The 26,877-nt window shown below is 50.3% G+C and overlaps 1 protein-coding gene and 1 long non-coding RNA gene across 2 annotated transcripts; one reads left to right on the top strand and one right to left on the bottom strand.

Moving 5' to 3' along the window:
• Positions 1 to 989: 989 nt before the first annotated feature.
• CAPN11 (calpain 11) lies at positions 990 to 25,306 on the bottom strand. Its single transcript, XM_077903866.1, has 22 exons — positions 25,225 to 25,306; positions 18,417 to 18,667; positions 17,972 to 18,041; positions 15,847 to 15,965; positions 14,779 to 14,912; positions 14,424 to 14,592; positions 12,596 to 12,679; positions 12,417 to 12,502; positions 12,116 to 12,190; positions 11,795 to 11,955; positions 11,475 to 11,653; positions 10,139 to 10,150; positions 9,661 to 9,872; positions 9,419 to 9,458; positions 9,252 to 9,320; positions 9,112 to 9,169; positions 8,909 to 8,973; positions 8,578 to 8,646; positions 8,081 to 8,159; positions 7,874 to 7,990; positions 7,184 to 7,242; positions 990 to 1,251 (listed from the first exon to the last, which is right to left on the bottom strand). The coding sequence occupies exons 1-22, from the start codon at positions 25,238 to 25,240 to the stop codon at positions 1,135 to 1,137; spliced, it is 2,241 nt and encodes a 746-aa protein (XP_077759992.1). The 5' UTR covers positions 25,241 to 25,306; the 3' UTR covers positions 990 to 1,134.
• Positions 7,154 to 9,836, top strand: LOC144317461 (uncharacterized). The gene is made up of 2 exons (XR_013383472.1): positions 7,154 to 9,047; positions 9,174 to 9,836. It is a non-coding gene; the product is annotated as an uncharacterized LOC144317461 (long non-coding RNA).
• Positions 25,307 to 26,877: the final 1,571 nt, after the last annotated feature.

Here is a 26,877-nt window from a genome sequence, read left to right on the forward strand (position 1 = left end):
GAATTCTAATTAATATGTGTGATTACTGCTACTAGAAATAATAATGATCATCTCTGTATGCAAGAAAAGCAGAATGCGTGCTTTCAGTAAAAGGAAGTTATGAAGAGGGCAGCCCTAGTGGCTCAGCGGTTTAGCCTACCTTCAGCCCAGGGCGTGATCCTGGAGACCTGGGATCGAGTCCCACATCGGGCTCCCTGCGTGGAGCCTGCTTCTTCCTCAGCCTATGTCTCTGCCTCTCTTTCTGTGTCTCTTATGAATAAATAAATAAAATCTTTTAAAAAAAGAAGTTATGAAGAAAAGTAATGCAGTTTTGCAGATGGAAAATATAGTAATTTTGTCCTCGAATGAGAATATTTAAAGAGGGAAATATAGGACAAAATTTGAATGTAAAACAGAAAGAAAAAAAGTGGTTTGTGGAAGATTTGTGGAAAATGAATTTTAATGTGTGATCAAACTGGTTAAGAGTAAAATGAAATTATTTAAAAATGAGTTTTAGGGGTGCCTGGTGGCTCAGTCAGTTGAGCCTCTGACTCTTGATTCTTCTCAGGTCGCGATCTCACATTTGTCAGATGCAGCTCTGCCTCCAGTTCCACGCTGAACATGGTGCCTGCTTAGGATTCTCTCTCCTTCTCCCTCTGCTCCTCCAGCCCCATGATTGTACACTCTCTCTTTCACTCTTTTTTTTTTTTAAAGATTTTATTTATTTATTCATGAGAGAGAGAGAGAGAGAGGCAGAGACACAGGCAGAGGGAGAAGCAGGCCCCATGCAGGGAGCCTGATGTGGGACTCGATTCCGGGTCTCCAGGATCACGCCCTGGGCTGAAGGTGGTGCTAAACTGCTGAGCCACCTGGGCTGCCCTCTCTCTTTCACTCTTAAAAATAATAATAATAAAATAAAAAATGAGTTTTAATACCAAAAGTCCAAAATCAGAAGTTGTTTTTTCTGTCAAAAGAACAAAGTTTTCTTGAGGCACCTGACTGGTTCAGCATGTGACTCTTGATCTCAGGGTTGGGAGTTTAACGTCTTGGAGTCATGGGTTTGAGCCCCACGTTGGATATAGAAATTATTTAAAAAAAAAAAAAAAGGATAGGGGACACCTGGGTGGCTCAGTCAGTTAAGCGTCTGTCTTTGGCTTAGGTAGATTCCAGGATCTTGGAATGGAGCCCAGAATGGGGTTCCCTGCTCTGTAGGGAGCCTGCTTCTCCTTCTCCCTCTGCCTGCTGCTCCCCCAGCTTGTGCTCTGTCTCTCCCTGTCAAATAAACAAACACACACAATCTTTAAAAAATAAAAATAAAAAAAGATAGTTTTCTAGATTATCACTCTTTTTTTCAGATTATTGATCTGTGTTTCATAAGACATTGCAAACAAAAGTTTTTCATTACCTTTAAAGTAATCTACCTAGAAACACAAAGGTTCTGTTTGCCTTTATTGCCTTGATTACAACCCCCCCAAAACACAAACCTGAATCTTTTTAATATTAAAAGAGCCAGAGTTTTTTTATAACTATTTAACTTTCTGTATTTGCCTGCAAAGTCCTGTCACTTTGATTAAATGGATAACTAAGTATTGTGAAAGTGACCTATGATTCTATTTGATCAAGTGCTTTAAAACCTTTTTGATATTTTTAATGAACTTCCCCTAAATCAAATCCTAAGTAGTCTTTTTGACCTTGAACTAACTTCAGATTATTTCAGAAGTTTCCTAGAATAACTCAAAGAATTTGTTCTCTCTCATAAAAAGGGAGATATTAAACTAATTAGGTTTATTTGCTATATTAAAATACATGGGAACGTTGTCAAATAAGTAATACTAAACCTTCTTTATATTATGTCTGTATACATGTTCCGGAAATTATGTAAAATTCCTGGAAATCTGATGTGTCCTAATATAATATCAGTGCTTGTAAGTCTAATTACTGTCTTAAAATGTATGTCACAAAAATAACCAATTTCTTTGTCAATTGCATTATAATGAACTCTCATCAGATCTTTATCCAGGTCATTTTTAAGTCTTTTATCATTTATCAGTAGTTATTGCTATACTCAGATACTTTTTAAAAAGCTTCCTGCAACTGTCCTTTATCTTCAGGGAAATTTATAGAAAGGAACCTGACAAGTACACTAGAATACAGATTACTTTCAGATCATACAATTGAACTGGTTAAGAACAAAGACTGCCCTTGACTCTCCTTGAAAGGGACCAGAGCAGATCCTCCTCACTAGACAGATGGCAGTCAAACTTTACGGGCTGAAATCTTGCCTTTCGGACTGCTGGATTTGTCATCCAAAATTCCTATCTGTCCATTCACAGTGCCACCGTTAGTGGAAGTGGTTTGTACCCCGACTGGGTTTGTCCTTTGTCTTAGGTGATTATCATTCTCTTGGGCCTATGAATGTTGAGGTGGCTGGGACACAGCCAGGCAATGCCTCTTAGGGTACCTCATGTGCCCCCAATTTTTTACAAGTGAAATATGACATCTCATTGACTGATTTCCCTGGATTTACATCTTCAAGCTAGAAAAGACCTACCAGGAGGCATTCACAACTCAGGATCTGCTTCCTTTGGCAGAGCCATACTTCCCTCATTAAGAGGAAATGTAGGTATGAATATGATCAGGGGCGCCTGGGTGGCTCCCTGGGTTAAGCTTCTGACTTTGATTCAGGTCATGGTCTCTGGGTCCTGGGATAGAGCACCGCCACCCCCCCCCCAAGTCTCCCATTGGGCTGCAGGCTCAGGCTCAGCAGGGAGTCTTTCTCCTTCTGCCTCTCCCCCTCCCCCTGCTCATGCTCTTTCTCACTCTCTCTCTCTTAAATGAATAAGTAAAATCTTTTTTTTTTAAAAGATTTATTTATTCATTCATTCATTCAGAGAGAGCGAGAGAGAGGCAGAGACACAGGCAGAGGGAGAAGCAGGCTCCATGCAGGAAGCCCAATGTGGGACTCGATTCCGGGTCTCCAGGATCACACCCCGGGCTGCAGGCAGCGCTAAACCGCTGCGCCACCAGGGCTACCCAATAAATAAAATCTTAAAAAAAGAAAAAAGAATATGATCAGAAACCTCTCCTTAGCTCTTAAAGATATTGACAGAACCTGTCAGTAAGACAATAGCTGCCCAGCAAAGCTCCTTCAACTCTCCAGCCAAAGTTGTCCTTGATAATAAGCCCCTGATTATCTTTTAGTGGAGCAAAGAGGTGTCTCTGCTGTCTGTGCCAACACCACTTGCTGCACCTGGATTAACACTTTTGGGGAGGTTGACACTCAGTTGTATGAGATCACTGAGCAAGTCCGCTCAAAATGGTGACTCCTTCAGCGGGGTCTTTCTTTGACTTAGTTGATTTTGATTGGTTTGGGTCTTGGAGACCATGGCTCCGAAGTGTACTCCAGACATTGGGGATTATCCTGTTTATAATAATCACAATAATCTCCCTGGTACACTGCACTCTCTCAAAAGCTTTAAATACATCTTCGCAGCTGCTAGCCACCAAGCATGTGATCTCCTGAAGACTAGACTTGGGAGTCTAGAAAAAGAATGAAGTCAGAAAAAGAATGAAGAGGACAACTGACTTAAAAATTATGAACTTTGGGACACCTGGCTGACTCAGTCGATGGAGCATGCAACTTTTTTTTTTTTTTTTTTTTTTTTTTTTAGCATGCGACTCTGGATGTCTGGGTTGTGAGTTTGAAGCTCCACATTGTGTGTAGAGATTACTTAAAAACAGTTGTGAGGGTAGCCCCGGGGGGCTTAGCGGTTTAGTGCCGCCTTCAGCCCAGGGCATGATCCTGGAGACCTGGGATCGAGTCCCGTGTCGGGCTCCCTGCATGGAGCCTGCTTCTCCCTCTGCCTGTCTCTCTCTCTCTCTTTCTATGTGTCTCTCTTATAAATAAATAAAATCTTGAAAACAAAAAAACAATTGTGAACCTGAAATTGTAACCTGTGTCTAATCATAGTCATAGAATGCCTTACATTCTTTAAGAAGATTTTATTTGTTTGACAGAGAGAGAGAGAGAGTGTGTGTGCGCGCGCGCATGAGCAGGGGAAGGGGCAGAGGGAGAAGCAGACTCTGCTGTATGGGGAGCCCAACGTAGGGCTGGATCTGGGGATGATTCCAGCCCGAAGACAGATGCTTGACCAACTGAGCCACTCAGGCACCCCGAATGCATTACATTTTGATCACATCTCTCAGTTAAGCTTAGAATCTAATCAAAAGGGAGATATTGCTAAAAAGAAAACCACAGCCCCCACATGGAATCACTTATGTTTCGGCCCCACATCAGCAAACCAAGACTTAACACCTAACCTACTTGTAGTTTCAATCCCCCAGGAATGTAACTTCTAACCAGTCCACCTGGAATTACCTGGGCAGCACTAGGGAATATACACATAGACTCCTTCTGTTCCCCTCAGGAGGGAGACCCACCTGAAACAATACCCTCTTTGCTAATAATTCCTTCCCCTGCCCCCTCCTCTCTGCCTTCACAAACGTTTCTTTTTCTACAGTTGCCCAGAGCCCTTTTTTCTTTTGGCTAGGTGGCGTGCGGCCTGATGCATGAACTGTTCCATAAAGCCAATTTGATTTTTTAAATTACTCAGTTAAATTTTTATTGTTTAACATTGCCAGTCCACAAATGTGAAAAAGGAGACTGTCAGAGAAGTAAAATAACTTGCCCAAGCCGCCCAGACAGAAGGGGGTAGCATATTGTGCTAGTGCAAGACACAAGTCCCAAGTGGGACTGCCCAGGACCTCTCAAAGGCTCAAAGGACCTGCTAGTTTTCCAGCCTCTCCAAGTGATCCCTGGCCTGCCCGCCCCCCAATTCCACGGAGCCTTTCTTTGATCCTTTGAGAGCAATCTTGTGGAGAAAAGGTGGCGGAAGCAGTCTTTAAGAGGCTTCTCAAGAGAGTGTGACCTCTCAGACAGGATTTGTAGAAGGCAGAGGAAGGAAGAGGGAGGTGGCTGGTGGAGATGATTTCTGGGAAGCAGTGAGAGTGGCAGAGGAGTGAGAGGGTAGCCGACTCTGTTTAGTCTGTGGGACCACAAAGGAGGCCTGGGGCAGGGCTGGTGCAGAGAATCAGTCACTGGATCAGGGGACATTGGAATCCCAGCCCCTAACTAAGCATTAAGAGGGGTGGGTGGGTGTCATGCAAAGGGAAGGAAGCCTCTGAGCACAGCTGCAGGAGGACACTTGAAGCCAGCCATCCGGAGAGGACAAAAGTGCACATAGGCACAGGAAGGATCTAGATGCATTTAAGGTAGACAGGTCCCTAAGCTAAGGGTATTTGGAGACTGTCTCTGTCCAATAGGCTAAAAACCTTGATGCACAGGATGGGTGTCCAGGCCAGTGAGACCAGAGGGGAAGCCACAGAAAGATCTGTAAATGGATGCCTGCTCAGCAATTGAACATCTGTCTTCAGTTCAGGGTGTGATCCCAGTCCTGGGATCGAGTCCCATATCAGGCTCCCTATAAGGAGCCTGTTTCTTTCTTTCTTTCTTTCTTTCTTTCTTTCTTTCTTTCTTTCTTTCTTTCTTTCTTTCTTTCTTTCTTTCTCTTTCTTTCTTTCTTTCTTTCCTTCTTTCTTTTTTTTTTTTTTTTAAGATTTTATTTATTCATGAGAGAGAGAGGGGCAGAGACACAGGCAGAGGGAGAAGCAGGCTCCATTGCAGGGAGCCCGATGCGGGACTCCATCCCAGGACCCTGAGATCATGCCCTAAGCTGAAGGCAGATGATCAACCGCTGAGCCACCCAGGCGTCCCAAGGAGCCTGCTTCTCCATCTGCCTGTGTCTCTGCCTCTCTCTGTGTATGTCTCATGAATAAATACATAAAATCTTTTTTTTAAAGAAGAAAGAAAGAAAGAAAGAAAGAAAGAAAGAAAGAAAGAAAGAAAGAAAAGAAAAGAAAAGAAAAGAAAAGAAAAAAAAGAAAAGAAAAGAAGAAAGATCTGGAAGGATAGGTGATGTGCAGTTCAGGGGCCACTGCAGGTGGTTTGTGCTTCTCACTGCAGCAAGAGGCTGGGGGCTGGGATGGGGCATTGGGGAAGAGACTCCAAGGTCAGTAACTGGCAAACCATGGGTCCTTTGATCCTTTCTGTGAGGGCAGTAGTTTGGCAGGCAGCAAGTCTCTAACAATAAAAATGATTTGAATCAGAACATGTTTCAGGCAGGAAGGAACTCACCTGTGGCCACAGTCCTCAGCCCTCTTGGCCTCACACCTAGGAAGGTCAGTTCATTTCTAGGATCTGCTAACTGGTGTGGGTGTTGGATTCTTGGTCCTTGAGACACCTGCACTGCTACCTTTGGAGATCCCAGTTTGGGTGAGGGGATGAGAGAGCAGGCTGGGACCCTGTGAGCCCCTAACTTTGCTCAGTGCTCTCTCCTCCGATGCTGCTCCTTGGAAGCATACTCCGCACAGTCCCCAGGGAGGGACTGTTTTGCCTTTAGCATCCCTGGGACTGCACATAAATGTCAACAGTGCCCTCTAGTTTTTGTGACAGTCACACACTCTTCCCTGGAAGGAAGGGGGTGACGCCCCAAGAGCTACTGGGACCCCTCGTTGGTACCGGGGAGGTGATTTCCACCCCCGCCCGGATTTTCTTGGCATAGAAACATGGTGACACATTGGCCAGTGGCATGGGGTGTTTATTATAATAATGCCCCCAAATGAGGCAGAGAAGACAGGCTGGGAGGGGTGGTTAGCAGGCAGGTGTGAGCAGGAAAGTGGAGAGCCTCCACAGTCATTGGGGAAGCTATACTTAATCTTGGGTAAAATATACTCAGAGAGAGAGAGAGAGAGAGAGAGAGAGAGAGAGAGAGATGGGGAAATGCAGCTGCCAGAAGCTGGCTGGGGAAAAAGAGAAACACTTTGGGCTGGGAGGGAGGGCAATGGAGGGCCTGGGCTAGAGTAAGCATGTCACCTGGGGCCCAGGTGCCACTACCTGGAGCCCATTCTATCGGCAAAGACTGCTCAGCCGAGAGCAGTGAGGAGTCTCCCGCTCTTGGGCCAGAAGCCCCAGGGTGGTGGTGGTGGGAGCCAGGCTCTGTGGCCCCTCTATCCCCACATGATTGTCTGCAGCCACTGTGGGGAGAAGAGATCCAAGGATGGGGAGTGGGGGGTGGGCAGGATGGCTGGGGGAGCAGTGGGCGGGGGCAGCCGTGAGTGGGGGTGCCAGAAGATCCTTTCCGTGTACCTGGTTCAGATTCAGGTGAATATAGCCGGTATTCTTGGGGTCCATGGATAGAAAGTATGCTGTTTTGGAGAGAAAGCAAGGGGAGGGGTTTGGGAGCTGAGTCTGGGGTCTGCAAGACCCACTCCCAAAGAGGTAGGAGGTCAGAAAAAGCATAAGAAGCTACCCCTTGCTGCTTCCCAGCTAGCCCTCAGCCCAGGACGGAATTCATGATAACAACTCATGGCCTTGCTATGAGACCTATACTGAGTGCTGTGAACTCCTGTGTTCTGTACCTCTGTCCTATGATGGCGCTACTGTTATTGCCCACATTTTATAAGATGAGAAGAGAGGTCAGAGGCACAGAGAGATAAATGACTTGCCCACAGACACCTGGGTGGCTCAGTGGTTCAGCGTCTCTCTTTGGCTCAGGGCGTGATCCTGGGGTCCTGAGATCGAGTCCCACATTGGGCTCCCCACAGGGAGCCTGCTTCTCCCTCTACCTATGTCTCTGCCTCTCTTTGTGTCTCTCATGAATAAATAAATAAAATCTTAAAAAAAAATAAATGACTTGCTCAAGGCCCAGAGCCAACAAGTGGAGCTGGGATTTGAACCCAGATCATCTGTGCTCTTAAGAGGGGGTGGTTAGGGAGCAGGGCTCCTCATGTGCAGGTCTCTAGCCCAGGGTGGGGAGTGGGCAGATGACTGACTCACTGAACATGGCCTTCAGCCTCAGGAAACAGCTGATGAAGCTGTCAAAATCCACGATCATGTCCTCATTCGAATACCTGGCCACCAGCACCTGTGTCACCTTGTTACTCAGCTTGATGCCTGGGAGAGAGAGGAGAGCGGAGGGGGAATCTGGCCCTCTGACCACTGCTTCCCCCCGCCCTCAAACCCTCTCTTGACCCCCCTGCTAACCTGCTTTCTCAATGGCCAAGCGCATCTCATAGGAGTTCAAGCTGCCCGAGTGGTCCTCGTCACACTCTCGGAAGATGTCCTGAAGGGAGACAGGTGTGGTAGGGCTGTGTGTGTAGTGTGGTGGCTGAAATAATGCAGGGCTCTACTATAGTTAACCTACAAGGCCCACCCATGAACCCAGGTTGCCTAGTATTCCTGTATCTAATGACTGGAGGGGGCCTCTGGCAAGGGAGAGGGTTGGAAACTGAGTCAGTGGTCTCAAAGACCCACTCCCAGCTGGGGCCTTCTGTGTGAACCCTTTACACTGGCTGATGCCTGGACTATACTGGTTTCTAACTCTTTTGACTAACCAATGTCCCCACTTCAACAGATCCTGCCCTGTCCTGTGTGTGTGGTGCGTGTCTAGTCTGGGGCTCTAGCATCACCCTTACTAATCCCCATCATTCTTGAGGATCTCTCTTTTCCCTGCCATAAACTGCCCTTTCAATGTTTTTTACCGTCCATTTCTTGATTTTTTTCCACAGGATCTGGAACTCAGGAAGCCCCAGCTTGCCAGAGCCATCTTTCTGGGGAGAGGTCAAGGATGCCAGAGGAGAGAGTGAAGAGGGCCTCTTGGGGTCAGGGAAGCAGAGGGGCTCACCAAATGGGGGCCGTGAGACCAGAGGTTCCTGTGTAGTCACTAGGGTGATAGCCAGAACTGGCTTTTGCTACCTCAGAGCCTAATCCCCTCCCAGTAGGAAGGAGGGCATGGCTGGCCAGAGAGAGGTGGCCACCTGGGGGGCAGGCTTGGGAATGGGGGTGGGGGGAGAGCGCTGGACAAGAAGATACATCCATGAGGTTGACCATACAGCGGCACACGTCTAGGCCGAAGCCCTGGGTTCTGAAGTTTCTGACTGTGAGGGAAGGAAGGGACAGGAAGAGAGAAGGAGTGAGCAGAGCCTTGTAGGGCACACGGGGAGTGGTCAAGGTGAGGCACAAGCAGTAGGGGAAAGGTTTCGAGGCAGAGTTGGTGGGGGGATTGGAAGACTCACGTTTGGTGACCACTTTGTTGAGCAGCTTCTGTAACTCATACATGCCTATCTCCTTGCCCTAGGAAGGGAGAACGTAAACCCCTGCTCCCGCACGTTCACCCTGTCCACCTCCTTTGGGCACCCTGCCCTCAGCCTCTCACCTCTCCTCCTGCCACGATCTCAAACAAATGTATGAAGTCCTGATCTACGTCATTCTCAGAGAAGTGCTCCTGGAGGAAAAGCAGTGGGAAAGGGTCCCAGTCTGGAAAGTTCCTTCACACTCCCCAGATGCTTCCTCTGATTCCTCGACCCCACAGCGTCCCCTCACCTCTTGGAGTAGCTCAGCATAGTTGGCTTCGTCCAGTTCCCTGAGCAAAAAAATGAAGGAAGTCTTGGGGGTTATCCAGGATCAGGGAGATAGATTTTAGAGGGGTGGTTGTGAGGAGATCGTGTCATGTATCTGAAGCCTCAGTTTCCCTAACTTAAAACAGGGACAGAATTGGGGAGGACCAGATGACTGCTCCAGCTCTTGGGCGGGTGGCCTTGGAGCAGCGAAGCAGGGCTCCTCACCAGGACTCGCTGTGCTTCTCTGTGAAGACCCGAAGCAGGAAGTCAGCATCCTTGTGCGGCTCAAAGGTGGAGGGAATGATGACGTATTCCCCCGGAGGCAGCTGGAGATGGCTGCTCACTTCCCGTGAGTTAGTGAAGATCTCTGAGAAGCCATGGTCCTGATACTTGAGGAAGAAGTCCTTCTTGAAGTGAATATCCTGGACGTTCTGAAACTATATGCGCCTTGGAGGTGGGTACAGGGCTGGCTGGTAAAGAGACAGGGACCCCGAAGGGGAAGCCTGGCTGGGCAAGGCCCACAGGCAGGTAACTCCAGTATGATCTGCCCCAACTCCCACCCAGGGCCCCAGGGCACTGGAATCCTAACCCAGTGGCCCCCAGTGGCCCTGAGAGCCCTAGCTGAATTCCACCCTTTGCCCGTCCACATGCAGCCAGAGGTGGGGTGGTGCGTGCCCGGAATCAAGCCCCACGTCTTCTGTACCTCCTTTGGGACCTAGGAAGAGAAAAGACAGGGAGGTCAGAGCCCCAGGATGGTGAAGGGGCTCAAACCTGTTCTGCCGGTAGAGAGAGAGAGAGAGAGAGAGAGAGAGAGAGAGAGTGTGTGTGTGTTGGGGGATGTTAAGGGCACTGGGACACTGGTGGGGGTGGGGTGGGGCAAGGGCTCTGATAGCTAAAAGTTCTAGCATTAAAATCAATAGTCCTGAAGTTTGGGAGACGCCTGGGGGGCTCAGTGGTTGGAGCATCTGCCTTCAGCTCAGGTCCTGATTCTGGGGTCCCAGGATCGAGTCCTGCGTCGGACTCCCCACAGGGAGCCTGCTTCTCCCTCTGCCTGTGTCTCTGCCTCTCTCTGTGTGTCTCATGAATAAATAAATAAAATCTTTAAAAAATAATCCCAAAGCTGCGGGGGGGGGGGGGGCAGCGGCGGGGGGAGTTGCCAAATGCAGTTTGTGCAAAGTTTGGCCGGTGGCGGCAGCAGGGAGACTTTTACCACTGCAGGTGAAGGACAAGAAACCAAATCCCAAGAGGTGAGGTAACGTGCCCAACTTCACATGCTAAAGAAGTGAATGGGATGAAAATCTAGGAAAGCATTTTCCGGAATGTGACCATTTTCCATGCAACGCTCATAGCTTGCAGGAAGACAATAGGTGATTACCGAAATTGAGCGTTGAACACAAATACTTCTGTAAAAAGGTATGTTAAACCAAGATAACTAGGCTGTTCTCCAGTAGGGATGGCCAGAACCTTTCACATGCCGATGCGCTGACAAAGCTGGGGGGTGGGGGGGGAGTAGGGCATGTGATCTCTTCCGAAGGGCCACATCTAACCTTGGAAATATCTGAGGCACGTCTGGAGTCTGTTAGCCTGGTGGGCTCACAGCCTAGGAGGAGGGTAACGATTGCGTCTCTATTTTGTCTGGTACCGAACCAGTGGAGACGGGCCTGGGGCCTGCACGCAGTCGGTGCTCCACGACTATTTGAACAAATGGTCATTTGTAGCATTTTGCAAAACACAATTTTGGAAGTGCTGCCAGGGATTTCCCCTGGCTGCTGGAGTCAGTGCTCTGTGTGGGGTATCTGGGGGAGACTCAGGGATGGTGTGGGAAGTCTCAGAGGGTCTGGGAATCAGGATGCAGCCTCGGGTGTGTGAAGTTGGGCAAGTACCTCACCTCCCTTGCGCTCATGTCCTTTCTCTTCACGGAAGGTGCAAGGTGCGTTATTATTCATGAGGCCTTTGGAAGGGTGTTGGAAGGGGTGAGGCCAGGAGAGGGAGCAAGACCAGCACGGGGGTGGGGGTGGGGTTCCTGCTGGAGCACCCACCCTATAGATGACAAAGCCAATTGTCTGCAGCTGAGCTCCGTGGGGCCGTGCCCGTCGCCAGTTCTTCTGCATCAGGGCCACCAGGCAGGTGCAGATGACTTCATCGTCCTCTGGGTCGTCGTCGTAGTCGTCCTCCTCAGGGAGAGAGATCCTAAACTGGGGGTTGCTCCAGAATGTATCTATGGAAGAAGCCGATCAGCATGGCTCTGCCCTTCCTGGGCTGGGTGGGCTTCCCAGCCCCATGCCTGTCTCCTCAACAGGGCCGGGTGGGATCTGCTGGGTCCCTGAGCCCCCGGTGGGCCCCCAATCCCCTCACCCACCAAGATGGTTCCTGCAGCCCCCCGCTGTGCTGCCCCGCCTCCAGCTGCCCTCATAGAAGGTGGTGTGCCAGTAGCTCTTGTAGTCTCCAGAGAGTGCATCCGGCGTCAGGTTGCAGATCTCCAGGAGGGTGAAGTTGCCCAGGAAGTCTTGGTAGGACATCCTGTGTGGAGGGGGTGAAGGCTCGAGCCTGCAGCATCCCCAAGCCCCTAAGCTACCCCCCCCCCGCCCCCGGCCTCCCCATTGAAGGCACAGGTGGCAGGGTGGCAGAGGACATGAAGGGACAGGGCATGGGTGCAGAAGGAAGCCCACCCTGTACTGACCAGAACTCCCCATCCTCCTTCCTGTTCAGTAGCTGCCTCCGGGTGTCCAGGGCCACCTTGTCCCATTCGGAGGCGCTGGAGCAGAGACAGGCAGTGGAGGGAGGGGCTGGCTCAGGAGGCATTTTGGAACCCCCCCACCCATGGGATTCCCTCATCCCTGATTGGCTGCCTCTGGGGGAGTGGGCCTGAGTTAGATAGGGAACCTAGTGGGGGAGGGGCTGGCCCTGGTCCACCTGCCAGCCTAGGTAGGCCTGCTGGGTGCTCTGCCCCTCACCTGAGAGTGCTGGTCAGGGCCACTCACTTGTCACTCCAGGCTCCATTCCACTCGACCCGGCCCCAGGGGTTCCGGACCCGAATCAGTGTTTCTGTCCTGCCCTGGTACCAGACCTGGTGGGAGGGGTGCGGCAACAGGTCAGGGGGGCAGGAGGGATTCTCTTCCTCCTCCGGTGGCTCAGGTGTGGGCACGGTTGGCAGACTCACCTCCTGGAGGTCGGTCACGGAGTAAGCATGCCCTCTTACCAGCATCTTTTGAGTCATGGTCTCCAACTCACTCTCGCTGACGATCTACAGAACAGAGAGGGAGGAAACAAATTCAGATGTGAGTAGGCCCGGGTTCAGTGTTTTTACTGGTATTTGCAAATAATTGCAGATTACCATGCAGTTGTAAGAAATAATCCTGGGAGGGGCACCCAGCTGGCTCAGCAGTTTAGGGCCACCTTCAGTCCAGGGCCTGACCCTGGAGACGGGGGATCGAGTCCCCCATCAGGCTCCTTGCATGGAGCCTGCTTCTCCCTCTGCCTGTGTCTCTGCCTTTCTCTCTGTGTGTCTCTCATGAATAAATAAATAAAATCTTTTAAAAAAAGAGACACACAGAGAGAGAGAGAGACAGAGGGAGAAGCAGGTTCCATGCAGGGAGCCCGATGGGGGACTCGATCCCGGGTCTCCAGGACCAGGCCCTGGGCTGAAGGTGGCACTAAACCGCTGAGCCACAGGGGCTGCCCTCTCTCTGTGTCTCTTATGAATAAATAAATAAAATCTTTTTAAAAAAAGAAAGAGAGAGAGTGTGTGTGAGTGAGCGCTCATGTGCCTGTGAACAGGGGTAGGGGGACAGAGGGAGAGAAGCTTCAGGCAAATCTCTTCCCCTTGCCAAGCGTGCAGCCTGAGGTAGGTGGGATCCACCTGAGCTGAAATCAAGAGTCAGATATTCAACCAACCAGGCCACACCATGCCTCTGCTCCCTACTTTTAAAAATTTTTGTCATTTTGGGGCACCTGGCTGGTTCAGTTGGTAGAGTGTGCAAGTCTTGATCCTGAAGTTGTGAGATCTAACCCATGTTGGGTGCAGAGATTACTTAAAAGTAAAACTTCAAGGGGCATCAGGGTGGCACAGTGGTTGAGCATCTGCCTTCAGCTCGGGTCATAATCCTGGAGTCCTAGGTCATGATCCTGGGGTCCTGGGATCAAGTCCTGCATTGGGCTCCCTATAGGGAGCCTGCTTCTCCCTCCACTCTGACTCCACCCCCTACCTGCACTCTGTGTCTCTAAAAAAATAACAACAAAATAAAATCTTAAAAATTGTCATTTCAAGATTGTCACGGAAATGGAATCATACAGTAATGGAGCTCTCTTGGCTTTTTTCATTTAGCATAATTCCCTTGGGACTCATCCAAGTAGTTGAATGTATCAATAGTTCACTTCCTTTTATTGCTGAGTCATGTTCCATGGCATATGTGCACCACAGTATAACGATTCACTCCTTGAAGGACACCTAGATTGCTCCCAGTTTCTGGCTACGATGAATAAGGCCGCTGTGAACACTTGTGTGCGGGCTTTTGTGTGGACATAAATCTTCATTTCTCTGGGATAGAAGCCCAAGAATGAATTGCACGGTCATACAGTTGCACTCTGGGTTTATTTATTTATTCAAATAAATATTTGCTGGGCGTCTATTGCATGCTAAGCAGCACCCTAAGTCCCGGGGTTTCCAGCAGTGGATGAGCCAAGTCACCACCCTCAAACTGTGAAACAGGGGAAAACGGGCTGTGAATAACGACGTTGATAAATAAGACCATTTCAGATCATGGTAAATGTTGAGGGGAAAATAAAAACAAAGTAGAGAGCAAATGATGTTAAGAGCAGCTGGTTTACATTGGGAGGCAGTGAAGAGAAGCCTGAGGAAAGGGCATTTGAATTGAGATTGAATGAGAAGGAGCTAGTCATGCAGGGATCTGGGCAAAGAACCTTCTAGGAGAAAGCAACAGCAGGTACAAAGGCCAGGAACAGGAACAAATATAACAAATATAACTTACTTCGATGGAGCAGCCCATGAGGGAGGATCGCTCTACGGCCTTCCTAAGCATCCTCAACAGGTTCCGAGGGGGCTTCTGGAGTTGGATGGTATAGGTTACACCTCCAGTGAAGTCCTCAAAGCCCTCCACTGTACTGCCCCCCGATAGTGCTTCATAGGACCCATTCAGCCTGCAGGCACAGAGAGGGCACTTTTGTGCTCCGGGATAGAGGTGTCAGCTAGGACATGGGAGGGTGTGGCAAGGGAAGAAAGGGATGCCCTGACCTCCCTCTGCTTTTTCCCCTGATTCCAGCTGCCCCCATAGCTGCCAGCTGTCAGGACAGGCTTGGAGGCAAGCCCAGGCTCGGGGCACTCACTTGGCATATGCCTTCTCTAGCAGGGCACTCCAGAACTCAGTGCGCTCAGCTGAATGCACGAACACCAGCTTGCCGTTCTTTGTGGGCAACCGGTCATCCACCACCACGTCCACCCACTGCCCAAACTGCCAAAACTGTGGGCAGCAAGGTGGACCTCAGTGGGGCTTAGGGCAACTGTCTGCCCCACGCCTTCCTCCAAGGACATGCATGAATACATGTACACGCTCCCCACCCCCTGCCCCCTCACCCCCCTTCACCCCCACAGCCCCACACACTCCTCGTATAAGAACTATGTTCCATGAGCACCTCCTGGTGGCCAGGATCAGTGACGTGCCAGTGTCAGAGAGCCCACTCCCCAGGATGGCTCAATAGCGAGGGAAAGGCAATGAAAAGCCTGAACCACTCCCCCTGCTTCATCTCCAGTTTCTGCCAGGGCCCCCAGAAAGACACCACCCACATTTTGACCTTGGCTGAACTTTCAGGATTTCTGAGGTTTTACAAGCTCTTTTGATTCTCAGAAATATTTTGATGTGGGGAATTTGTCCACATGTTGCTAAATTTAAAGAGTAGATTACATAAATTATGTGACCGTGACTCCCAATGTCACTGTCTCTCTCTTTCTCTCTCTCTCTCTCTCTCTCTCACACACACACACACACACACACCACACACACACACACACACGTTTCCACCAAGAGAAGGAGGGAGAGAAAGAGAGAAGCTGGAGAAGGAGAGCTGCAAACTGATAACAATGATTTTCTTTTTGGGCTTTAAAAAATTAGCCAAATGATTTCTTTAGTGAGCAGATATATCTCTGATAATTACACAAAAACCCACCCTAATAAATGTCATTTTTCAAAAAGAAAAGAAAAAAGGTAACTTTATTTTTATTTTTTTTAAAGGTAACTTTAAAGCATAAATAATTCTTCCTCTTCCTCCCTCCCCTCTTTTTCTCTGTCACTCTGTCTCTGTCTCTGTCTCTGTCTCTCTCTCTCACACACACACACACACACACACACACACACACACACGCCACCAAATAACTTGGGCTTGCAAATCATCCTTCACCTGAAAATGGAAAATGCCAGCATAGTTTTTCCTGAAGCTCTGCCCCTTGGGTACCACACGGTGCAGCAGTTTGGGGCATGTGGTAAGGGAGCCAATGGCAGCCAGCAGCCAGCAGTCCCCTGGAAAGACAGGAAGGGGGTTGCCTCTCCCTCCCTCCTCTAGGTGAGTATGGGTCCCAGAATCCAAGCCTTAAAGGAGCAGGACTGGCTCTGTGGCCCCTCCCCCACAGAGACGCACCTCCCTTGGCCCTCCCGCTAAGAAATGTTCTGGAAGGAATCTAGTAGGGAGAGACAGGGCTGAAGGAACAGCCTCTAGGGGATGATCCTCTTTACCTTTTCTATTAGGTAAGAGAGTCACAAATTAGAGCCCGATGCTTTGGGTTTTGGATTTGGGGAGGAGGTATTTGGCCTTTGTCTTGCTCCTTACCCTGAGATCTGCTTCTTTGGGGAGACAGCTAGTTTTCACCCATCCCTTGAACAAATCCAGTTACCTTCTCCCACTCCCCCTGCCTTCTACTTCTACTCCATGATTACATTGGTGTAGCAATCAAAACATCTCTCCCTGATGTCACCCACATAATACTGAAGCCCCAAGGGGCTTAGTCTGTACCCCAGCTGGGTCCCTGGGGCTAGGCATTGATGGGGGCATAGGGGCAGTATCCCTAGGCTAAGGTCATCCATTGTGATCTCTCTCCTGGGTATCTCGGATCTCACTAGGGGGGCTGTGGGCAGGGTGGTACCCGGAGTGAGATCCTGGGGCTGGGCTGCGGCTGAGGTCACTAGGAAAGCTCCTGTGGCTACCTCTTGGCACCCGGGGGGCCCTTTGGGAGTGGCAGAGGGTGGAGAAGGAAGGTTAAGGACACTCCAATCCTCCATTGCAAAAAGGACACCTAAATAGGAAGAAGCCAGTTCTCCTCCCGCAACTCCATGAGCCACAGTGGCAGACATGGGGCCTGAGGTCACCTGGGCTTCTGCCCTGCCCACAACCTGCCCTTTTCTCTGCCACAAATATGATAGAATCATCCCCAGAGAAAGCCCACCCTGCTCCTATTCCTGAAAATACAATGAAGGCTTTGGAGGAACCCCTCCTTAGGAAGGAAGCTATCCCTTGGGGCTGTCACAGGAGCCTGTGGGAGAGTGGGCTGGGGAGCCTAGTGCTTCTCTATCTGATATGTCAGACTGAGGAAGTTCTGGCACCTGCAGTGGCTTAAAAATATGCCCACAAGCTCTTTGACAATCCTCCCCTCAGGAGGGGGAGCCTAATTCCCTCCCCTTGGGTTTGGGCCAGATTTGGAGCTTGCTTCTAACAAATGGAATATGGCAGTGGTGACTGTGTATGTTCTCCTGATACTAGGTGGTAAAAGACACTATGGTTTCCAGGGAAACCGACTACCATGTTGTTTGGACACTCAAGTGGTCCCACAGGGAAGCCTATGTGGCAGGGAACTGAGGCCTCCTGGCCCGTGAGTGCGCCATCTTGGAAGCAGATCCTCCTGCTCCTGTGAAACCTTCAGATGAACACAGCTCTGCCTCACATCTTGACTCCAGTGTCATGAGACACTCTGAGCCAAACCCACCCAGATGTGCTTCTTACGAATTACTGACCCACAGGAATGGAGATTGATAGATGTTTGTCATTGCTTTAAATCACTGAGTTTTCGGGGACATTTATTGTGTAGCAACGGGTAGCTACTATGCCGCCTGGCTTACACCCAGACCCAGATAGCACAGGATGGGCTGGAATCACATTGGGGTAGGGCATGGGGTGAACAGACCTGACAGTCTCACTACCTTCTCCTCAGAAGGAGAGGGGCAGGGGAAGAGAAGAGATCATCCGAACCTAGCTCCCCAGCCTTAAAAGATATTCTGGCACTCCCCCTGCCTCAGCCTTCTTCCTCAATTCACCCCCTCCCTCCACACAAGCTTTCTTTTCTTTTTAAATTTTTTTATTTATTCCACAGAGAGAGAGAGAGAGAGAGAGAGAGAGAGTGAGCGCACAAGCAGGGGGAATGGCAGGCAGAAAGAGAAGTAGGCTCCCCACTGAGGGAATCCCTGAGCCGAAGGCCCATGCTTAACTGACTCAGCCACCCAGGCGCCCCACACCAGTTTTCCAGCTCCCCACTCACCAAGGACGCCTTGGCAGATGTCTGTTGGACTGAATCCGTTCACAATGAAGTGAGGACTGCTTGTGATTTGCTGCAGTGGAGGAATAAAGATTTTAGGGGGCCCAGGACATCCCCTTCCCGACCTCCCTCTCACCATTTCTGGGGAAACCATTTCACATCCAGGTTCTAGGGGAAAACATGGCAGGGGAGGGGAAGGTCACCGGACCGGCCTGGCTTGGTTGTAGGATGTGATAGCAAAGGTCAGTGAGGGACTTTACCAGGAGTTATCTGAGAGGTTTTTGCTTAAGCATGTCCAGAACTGTCCCCAGCCCTGATGGAGGTGGAGCCTGGCAGAGGGTCAGGATGGGGGGCCGGGGGAATTGGAGATTGCAAAGTGACTAGGACATCATTACAAACAGCCCTCCCGCTCCCCCAGTGAGCCCATGCCTCCCCTCCCAGTACCCACACCGGGCCGCTGCCAGCAGATGTTCTGCACGTTTCTGGAGTTGGGGCCCAGATCCTTGAAGCCCAGGGAACTGGGTTCAGCAGGGAAAAAGGAGTCTTCGAACAGTTCTCCTTTCCTCAGACAGGCTGCTTGCAGGTCTTCAAAGTTCTGGTTATTGTAGTTCTGGGCGTTGTGGTGTTGGCCCAAGCCCTTGGCTTTGAGTCGGCTGTGACTTATGTGAGCCGCCATTCCCTGATCCGCAAAAAAGGCCTCTGCTCAAGAATGAAAAGACAAATAACCCAATTAAAAAAATGGACAAGGGATCAGGATAGATTATTTTTTTTCTGAAGAAGATCTACAAATGACCAATAATCACACACACACAAAAAAACGCTCAACACCAGTAGTCACCAGGCAAATGCAAATCAAGGCCACAATGATCCACCACTTTGCACCCACAGTGTTGACACACCCACGTGTCATCGGGGATGTGGAAAAATTGGAACCTTCATCCATTGCTGGTAGGAGTATAAAAGAATGCAGCCACTTTGTAAAACAGCCTGGCCGGTTAAACATAGAATGGTCACCATATGATCCAGCAGTTCCACCTCTAGGTATAAACCCAAGAGAAAGGAAAACGTATGTCCACATAAAAAACTTGTACATAAATGTTCACTGTATTATTTACAATAGCCAGAAAGTGGGAAGAAACCCCAAGTGTCCATTGGCTGACAAATAATAGACCAATACGACAAGAAACACACATACAGTGGAATACCATTCATAGAAGAATATTCAAAAAGAAATAAGGTACTGGGGGGATCCCTGGGTGGCGCAGCGGTTTGGCGCCTGCCTTTGGCCCAGGGCGCGATCCTGGAGACCCGGGATCGAATCCCACATCGGGCTCCCGGTGCATGGAGCCTGCTTCTCCTTCTGCCTATGTCTCTGCCTCTCTCTCTCTCTCTCTCTCTCTCTGTGTGACTATCATAAATAAATAAAAATTAAAAAAAAAAAAAAAAAAAAAAAAAGAAATAAGGTACTGGGGCACCTGGGTGGCTTAGTCAGTTTAATGTCTGACTCTTAATTTTAGCTCAGCTCATGATCTTAGGGTCGTGGGATTGAGCCTCACATCAGGCTCTGTGCCAAACGTGGAGGCTGCTTGAGATTCTTTCTCCTTTTCCCTCTGCTGCTCTCCCTGCTTGCTCATGCTTTCTCTCTCAAAAAAACAAAAACAAAAACAAAAACAAAGAAAACAAAAAAACAAAAAAACAAAAAAAAGAGAGAGAGAGAGAGAGAGACATCTGGGTGGTTCAATGGTTGAGTGTCTGCCTTTGGCCCAGGTCATGATCCTAGAGTCCCTGGATCAAGTCCTGTGCCCTCTTCTCCCTCTGCCTATGTCTCTACCTCTTAAGATCTTTTCTTTTTTTTAAATAGATTTTATTTATTTTTTCATGAGAGACACACAGAGAGAGGCAGACACAGGCAGAGGGAGAAACAGGCTCCTCACAGGGAACCCGATGTGGGACTTGATACCCAGACCTGGGATCATGCCCTGAGCTGAAGGCTCAGCCGCTGAGCCACCCAGGCATCCCATACTTCTTAAGATTTAAATAGATGAAATCTTGAAAGAAAGAAAGAAAGAAAGAAAGAAAGAAAGAAAGAAAGAAAGAAAGAAAGAAAGAGAAAGAAAGAAAGAAAGAAAGAAAGAAAGAAGAAAGAAAGAAAGAAAGAAAGAAAGAAAGAAAGAAAGAAAGAAAGAAAGAAACACAGTACTGATCTACCCTACAATATGGATGAACCTCAGAAACATGATGCTGGGTGACAGAAGGCAGTCACAAAGGACCGCATATTGCATGATTCCATTTATATAAAATGCCCCAAATAGGCCAGTCTATATAGAGACAGAGAGTAGTAGAAGGATGTGGTCTGAGTTAAACAGAGCCCAGTTGGTGCCGCGGTGTGGGAGGAATCCAGAGTGAGGAAAAGAAGGGGCAGTTACAGGGAGGGGCAGGAGAGTTCTAGGCTGCCTAGAGGGGGGAACCAGATTGAGCCCACAGAGGGCTAAGTTCAGCAGAGGCAAGAGCAGGGTGGGTGGCCCAGGAAATCGTCATACCTCCAGCTGACAGACCAGGAGATTTATAATAGCAAAGCTAAGAGTCTTGTTGAGTGTCTGCTCTGTGCCAGGCACACCAACCTCCAGAAAGATCTCAGCAATATCCTCAATTACTGGAAGAGGAAGCAGGGACTTGGAGGTCAAGGAGCATGCCCAAGGTTACAGAGTGAGGGTTGGGCATGGGACAGTCTGACTGCAGCCTTCAGACAAGGCCTGTGACCTTTCCCTGACACTCCCTTCTGAGGAAGGTGCCTCTTCTCAGCAGGAAGTCCTGTGCAACTAGGGCCATCTTCCCATTTTCATCAACAAAAGGGGATCATGGGCCATTTGTGGCTAAACTTCTCTGATGCCCCTTGACTCCTCCCACTAAGGAACCCACTCTTTCATCTCACATCAGTGTCCCCTTGGGACTTCCCTAGATCCAGTAACGCCCCTGTGATCTCCCCTTATTAGCCTGACAAACCCAAACTAGGCTACCACCAAGAGGCCTAGCGCCTTTGAGCACAGGCAGCTTTCTCAGCTGCCCCAGACTGCTCCTGCCTCTGTGCCTCTATCTGGAATCACTTCTGCTCTCACGCACCTACCTTGCTCACTGGGCAAGTCCTGCTCAGCCTTGCAGGACTGGCTCAATGCCACCTCCTTGGTGAAGCCCTTCCCTAATGTGTCCATGAAGAGTTTGAGGCCACCTTCGTGTCCAGCACTTTCTTTTGTTGGGACACCCATCACTGCCTGCTGGGTCTGAGTTGGCTTGTCTGTGAGCTCCCAAGGGTAGAGATGGGGGATCCTCTGTCCACCTCTGGGTTCCCTGTCTCAAATGGCATCTGGCCCCAGCAGGGGCTCAGAAATGCTTTCAGTGGATGGATAAATGAGTGAAGGGTTGGGTGGGATGCCTTGCATTGCACTGTAGTGATTCCTCATCTATGTTTGCAAATCTATGTTTTTTCTCTCCTGCCCTGCCCCTCAACTCCCTGTCCCACTCTGGGCCCCAATGGACTATATATGTTTTACTTATTATTTGTCTCCCTTACCAGAATGAAACCTAGTGAAGGCAGGGGTTTTGTTTTCTGCTGCATTGAGCACATAGTAGGTGCACAATAGATGTTTTGAATGATGTTCCCCAGTGCTCCTAGAAGGGAAAAGGGTCATGCATCTTAGTTTCTCCCCATGAAGGGATGGATGGGCATGTGGCTCATCTCTGGGACCCTCCATTCCACTCGGGAGGGTCTCCCTGGAGGGCCCACTCTAGAGCAGGTGTCTGGTAAATGGTGGGATGTGCAGATTCCAACCCAGCACTGTCCATAGGCCATGCCTGCCTGGGCTGGGGACCAGAAAGAGCTCGCCTCAACCCAGGGACGCCCAAGCGTTGGTGCAGGCCACAAGCAAAGGCCTTGGGGCCACCGCATAAAGGCTTCTCTGGTGTCCCCTTAGGGTTTCTGGGACTTAAAGCCTCCTGGCCCCTGCTGAGAGAAGTTCATCGGCCTTAAGGATTAGGGTGAGTTTGCTGGACAGACTTGGGATCCTGTCCTTTTGCTTCTTCCACGGAGCCTATGGTTTGTGATGAGAAGACATAAGGAATCTCTCCCAGTGGTAAAAGGGACTCGCACTCACAGAGCAGTTATAAAAATACTAATTAACCGTGTTTGAGGACTCAGTACGTGCCTGGCTCTAAGTGTATTACATGCATTAACTCAGGGAATCCTTACAGCAACAACACTATCGACTAGGTTTATTATTGTTACGTCTCCCGGCTACAGAGGGAAGAACCAAGGCCCAGAGAGGTTGGGCTTCAAGGCTGCACACCTGGTGGGCAACAGAGTCAGGCAGGGTCACACCTGGACAGGCTGGTCCAGGCTCCTACCCATCACTTCCCGCTTTGCTAGGAGGGACCCACAGAGCAGGGGAGAGGCCGTGCTGGAAAAGATGAATGGTCCAGCCCTTCCTCCGTTTTGCTACAGCCTCCAGGTGGTCTTTGTTAAGTCCTGGGTGAGGGGAAGTGAGGATGGAGAAGGTGTTGGAAGAGAGGTCAGGAAGGCAGCGGATTCCTCCTTAGCAGAGCTGGTGCCCTGGGCTGCAGCACCGAACCAGGGTGGGTAGCTGTCTAACCATGGGCACGTGGCTTTATGTCGCTGAGCCTTGGCTTCCTCATCTGTATAAAGAGGCTGCTATCTCCCCCTTTTCCAGATTAAGTGATGCAACATACATGAATTGGCATCCAGTCGGTGCTCAGGAAATCTTGGTTACCTTTTCCCCTCCTACCTGGCTGGGTAACTAGTTATGTATGGAGTTCCTACTAGAATCACATAGCAGTCCTCTTCTTGGGACTCAGTGATCATAAGGATGCAGCAACATGTTGGGATCATCTGTGTGCCTATCTGGGTCTGAGCTCCTTAGAGCAAACTGTAACTCATCTCAGCCACCTTTGTGGAGCATTTGTTCAGAGGTGAACACTGTCTGCAGGGAGCCCTGACAAGACCCTCCCCAGACTATCCCTCTTCGGGTTTAGCTTCATGGGCCACAGAGGCAGGGGGAAGGGCCCAGGGAAGGAGGCCACCCAGACTGGGTGGGATAATTGGGAGGTTCTTGTGGGAGTGTAGGGGGGGTGACTGCCTCCTTTTTCCTCCTCAGTGCTCACTCCACTCTCAGGAGGATAGGGTGCACCCAGGAGTTCCTGGTTCTGGAATAGTCAGGGTTGGGGGCAGGGAGGATGGTGTGTGCCGCTGGAATCTGGGGATTCTTTCCTTTCCTCTCCCTCTCCCCCCACCCTCTCTCTTCCCACCCAAGCTCCCTGGCTTTCTCTTGGAGATGATAGAGGAGCTCCTTCCCACTCCCTCAGGTCAGGGGAAAATGAATAAAGGGGTGTGTCTCGGCAGCAGGGGAATAAGTGGGTTATCTCTTTGCTCAAAGGGCAGGGGAAAGACTTGGAGGGAGGCCTGTGGGGGCAAACCTTGGAGCCCCCTTCAGGTGAGGAGGGTCCAGAGAGACAGGCTGCAGAACATCTCCGAGGAGGGGTGAGAATCAGAACTGGTCTTGTTTCACCACTTGGTCCTTACTCTGTGTCACCAGCAGGTCAGGAATGCCTGTCCCATGTGACCTAGGCCTGCCCCAGGGCTCACCCAGAGGTGCTAGTGTTAGGGATCCTCAATGTGGGAGATCACGTCTCCAGGGAACAATGGGCAGTGTCTAGAGACATTTTGGGTTGTTGTAACTGGGGAACATGGAGGGGCTGCTGGCATCCAGTGGGTAGAGGCCAGCGATGCTGCTAAACATCGAGACAGCCCCATGACAAACAGTCTGTCCAACCCGAATGTCAAGTGTCCAAGTTGAGAGATACCTGCGGTAAGTGAGGGGCCCAGGAGCACCCACAAAGTGAGGCCAATCGCTCTATGCCCTCCCACCACGGGGTCACCTTAGGGAGGCCTCTGACTTGGCTGCCTCTGGGAGCGACTCCGCCGGCCTGCCCTGGGGGTCTGGAAGGACCACAGGAGGGGGCCGTGTCCAAGAAAGCTGCAGAACATCAGAGGGCAGACCGAGGCTGTGAAGGTTAAATGTCCTTAGCCCTCTTGCAGCCCGCCGTCCCCTGGCCACCACCCAGCCTGAGGAGTCACTTCTCACTGTCCTGCCTCCAAACCCTGCCTGACATCTTGCACACCCAGCCTGCGAAGTCTGAGCAAATTACTCAGCTGGTTGGCAGGGGGACTTCACACACACACACACACACACACACACACACACTCCACCACAGCTATCACCAAAAGAATCTCCAGAGCAGGTGACAGACCTGAGCCTGTCAGGTGGGCTAGAGGCAAGGGCAAGCTGAGACAGACAAGGCTGGCTGTGGAAAGGACAGGCAGGTGGCCAGACAACACAGTAAAATGAGGCACGAAGGGCTAGGAAGCTCTCTGGCCCAGGCGTGTATCTGGTCTCCTCTACAGATGGGGAGTCATCCCTGAGGGCGGGGGCTGCAGCTCCCCCCCAGATGGAGGCCTGTAGATTTGTGGACAGCTGAGTTTCCAAGGCTGGCAGGAGACAATGTCGTTGCCTGGACTTCTCAGGGAACTTCTGAAGAGCCAGGACTGGGTTTAGTCCTCTCTTAGGCCTAGGCCTACACTTCCAGGGCCCAGGCAGATGGTGAGGGCCCGAGAAGCCAGGATCGGGGGTGCCCCTTATAGCTGAAGCCAGCTGCCCTCCTAGGCTGGGTGAAAGGTGCAGGGCTGAGGCCTTCTGCTGGCTGGAACTGGCTGCTCCCCTCCACTTAGCTCCCACTCCACAGAACTCCCGTCTCCCAGTGCTGCCTCTCTCAGGCCTGGAGGTCAGGTCCCAGGCCTGCATACAGAGTCCCATTCCTGTGGCCCTCTTAGGGTCTGGTCTCTTTGGACCAACAGGCTGGCTTTTCTGGGCTGGAGAGAGATTCCCTCTGTTCCCTGAGTTTTATTTCTCTAGTGGCCGCTCTGGCTTCACACAGGCCTTTCTCCCAGGCAGCTATGATAGTGGGGTGACTGGTCCCTCTCCTCTCCCCGACTCCAACCTCTCAGTGGAGACAGGGGGAAGGGCTCCTGTGAGTCTGGCCATCAGCGGACCATCTGAGGAAGAGGCCCATCTGCTCCTAGGGGGCATCCAGTCTGATGGAGGAGTCACCCTCCAGGGGACACAGCCCCTTCCCTGAGGGGAGGCCCTGGTCTGCAGAGGTACAGTAGTATAAGGCCCATCTGCGCCTACCTGGGGAGTACAGCATGTTGGTGGCTAGCGTGGTGCTTGACAGTTGAAGGTTCTGGCAGGGAGGGGGAGGAGAACCCCCACCCCCACCCAGAACTCTCCAATTACAGCAGGAGTCCTAAGGCAGTGGCACGATTTCTTTTTTTAAGATTTTATTTATTTATTTATGAGAGACACAGAGAGAAAGAGAGAGAGAGAGAGAGAGAGAGAGGCAGAGACATAGGCAGAGGGAGGAGCAAGCTCCCCATTCAGGGAGCCTGATGTGGGACTTGATCCTGGGACCCCAGGATCATGCCCTGGGCCAAAGGCAGGCACTAAACCACTGAGCCACCCAGGCGTCCCACTGGCACATTTTAATACATGCCTTCCTCTTCTGTCCTCTTTCCCACTTCCCACACACGCTGGCACAGTCAGTAACCTGGTCGCTTTTGATCTTCCTGGTCCCCACCCACCAGCCCAAGGGCCATCTCTGTGCAGGGGGCAGGAGTTCCAGCACCCCTACCCAAGGGCACCTCTACCAGACTTGGCTGTTCTCATTGTACTGTCCAATCAGGATGAGTCTGAGTCTCTCCCCTTCAGCCCACAGCTTCCAGGAAGGGGTTGTCCCTGACACCCCAACTTGACCTTTTTATCTTGAAAGTCCCCTCATTTCCAAGAGGCCCCTTCCCACCGACATGGCACTCCTCCTGTATGTCTCTGTGCCTTCCCATGGCATTCTCTGTGTCTCTCCTCTTCTCATACAGACGCCAGTTGTATTGGATTAGGGACTCACCCAATTCCAGCATGACTTCATCTTAACTATTTACTCCTGCAGTAACTGTATTTCCAAATAAGGTCACATGCTGAAGTCCTGGGGATTAGGATTTCAACATCTCTCTCAAGGGGACTCAACTCAACATTCTGCTTGGCATGTTTAGGCCACTGGCCTGGCTGTCATGTCTATCCAGGGGCAAGTGTGAACTCTTTGACCTGAAAAACTCACCCTATAGTGTTGTGTATGGCCATCGACGATGGGGACCGTTGGGGTCATTGGGGTGTCCCTCTGCCCAGCCTGCTGGAGTGTTAGCCACAGAACAGATGCTCAGGCCACTGAGTGGAATCAGAGTCTTGTTCCAAGCCAACTTTGGACAAGTCCTCCCCAACCCCTTTTCTGGGTCTCAACTTCCTCATCTATAAGAACATTATAGTTAATTAAGTTCTTATTATGTGCCAAACACTGGGCTAAGCACTTTACACTTGTTAAAGTCTTAAAACAGCTCAAGGACACGGTATCATTATCCTCATGTAATAGAGGAGAAAGATGAGGGCCAGAGGTGACAAGAAATATATAGTTTGTCTCTTCTCCTGGCTCCTTGGAATTTTTTGAGTGATAATGGCATCTTTTGTTCTAATGAGGCCATTCCTGGAGTACTTCTGGATAGCCTCAGGATGGGGGCTGGTGGCCAGGAAGACCAAGCCATGACTGAAAGCCTAGAACTTTTAACCCAAGGAGAGAACAGGGGCTGGAGATTAATAATCAATCATACTCCTGGGTGGGTGGGTGGGGTCTCCTTAAACACTCCTAAATGGGGGGGGGGGGTGTTATTTTTTTATTATTTTTTAAAAAGATTTTATTTATTTATTCATGAGAGACAGAGAGAGACAGAGAGAGAGAGA

This window comes from Canis aureus, chromosome 7 (genome assembly GCF_053574225.1).
Source record: "Canis aureus isolate CA01 chromosome 7, VMU_Caureus_v.1.0, whole genome shotgun sequence".
NCBI lineage: Eukaryota > Metazoa > Chordata > Mammalia > Carnivora > Canidae > Canis > Canis aureus.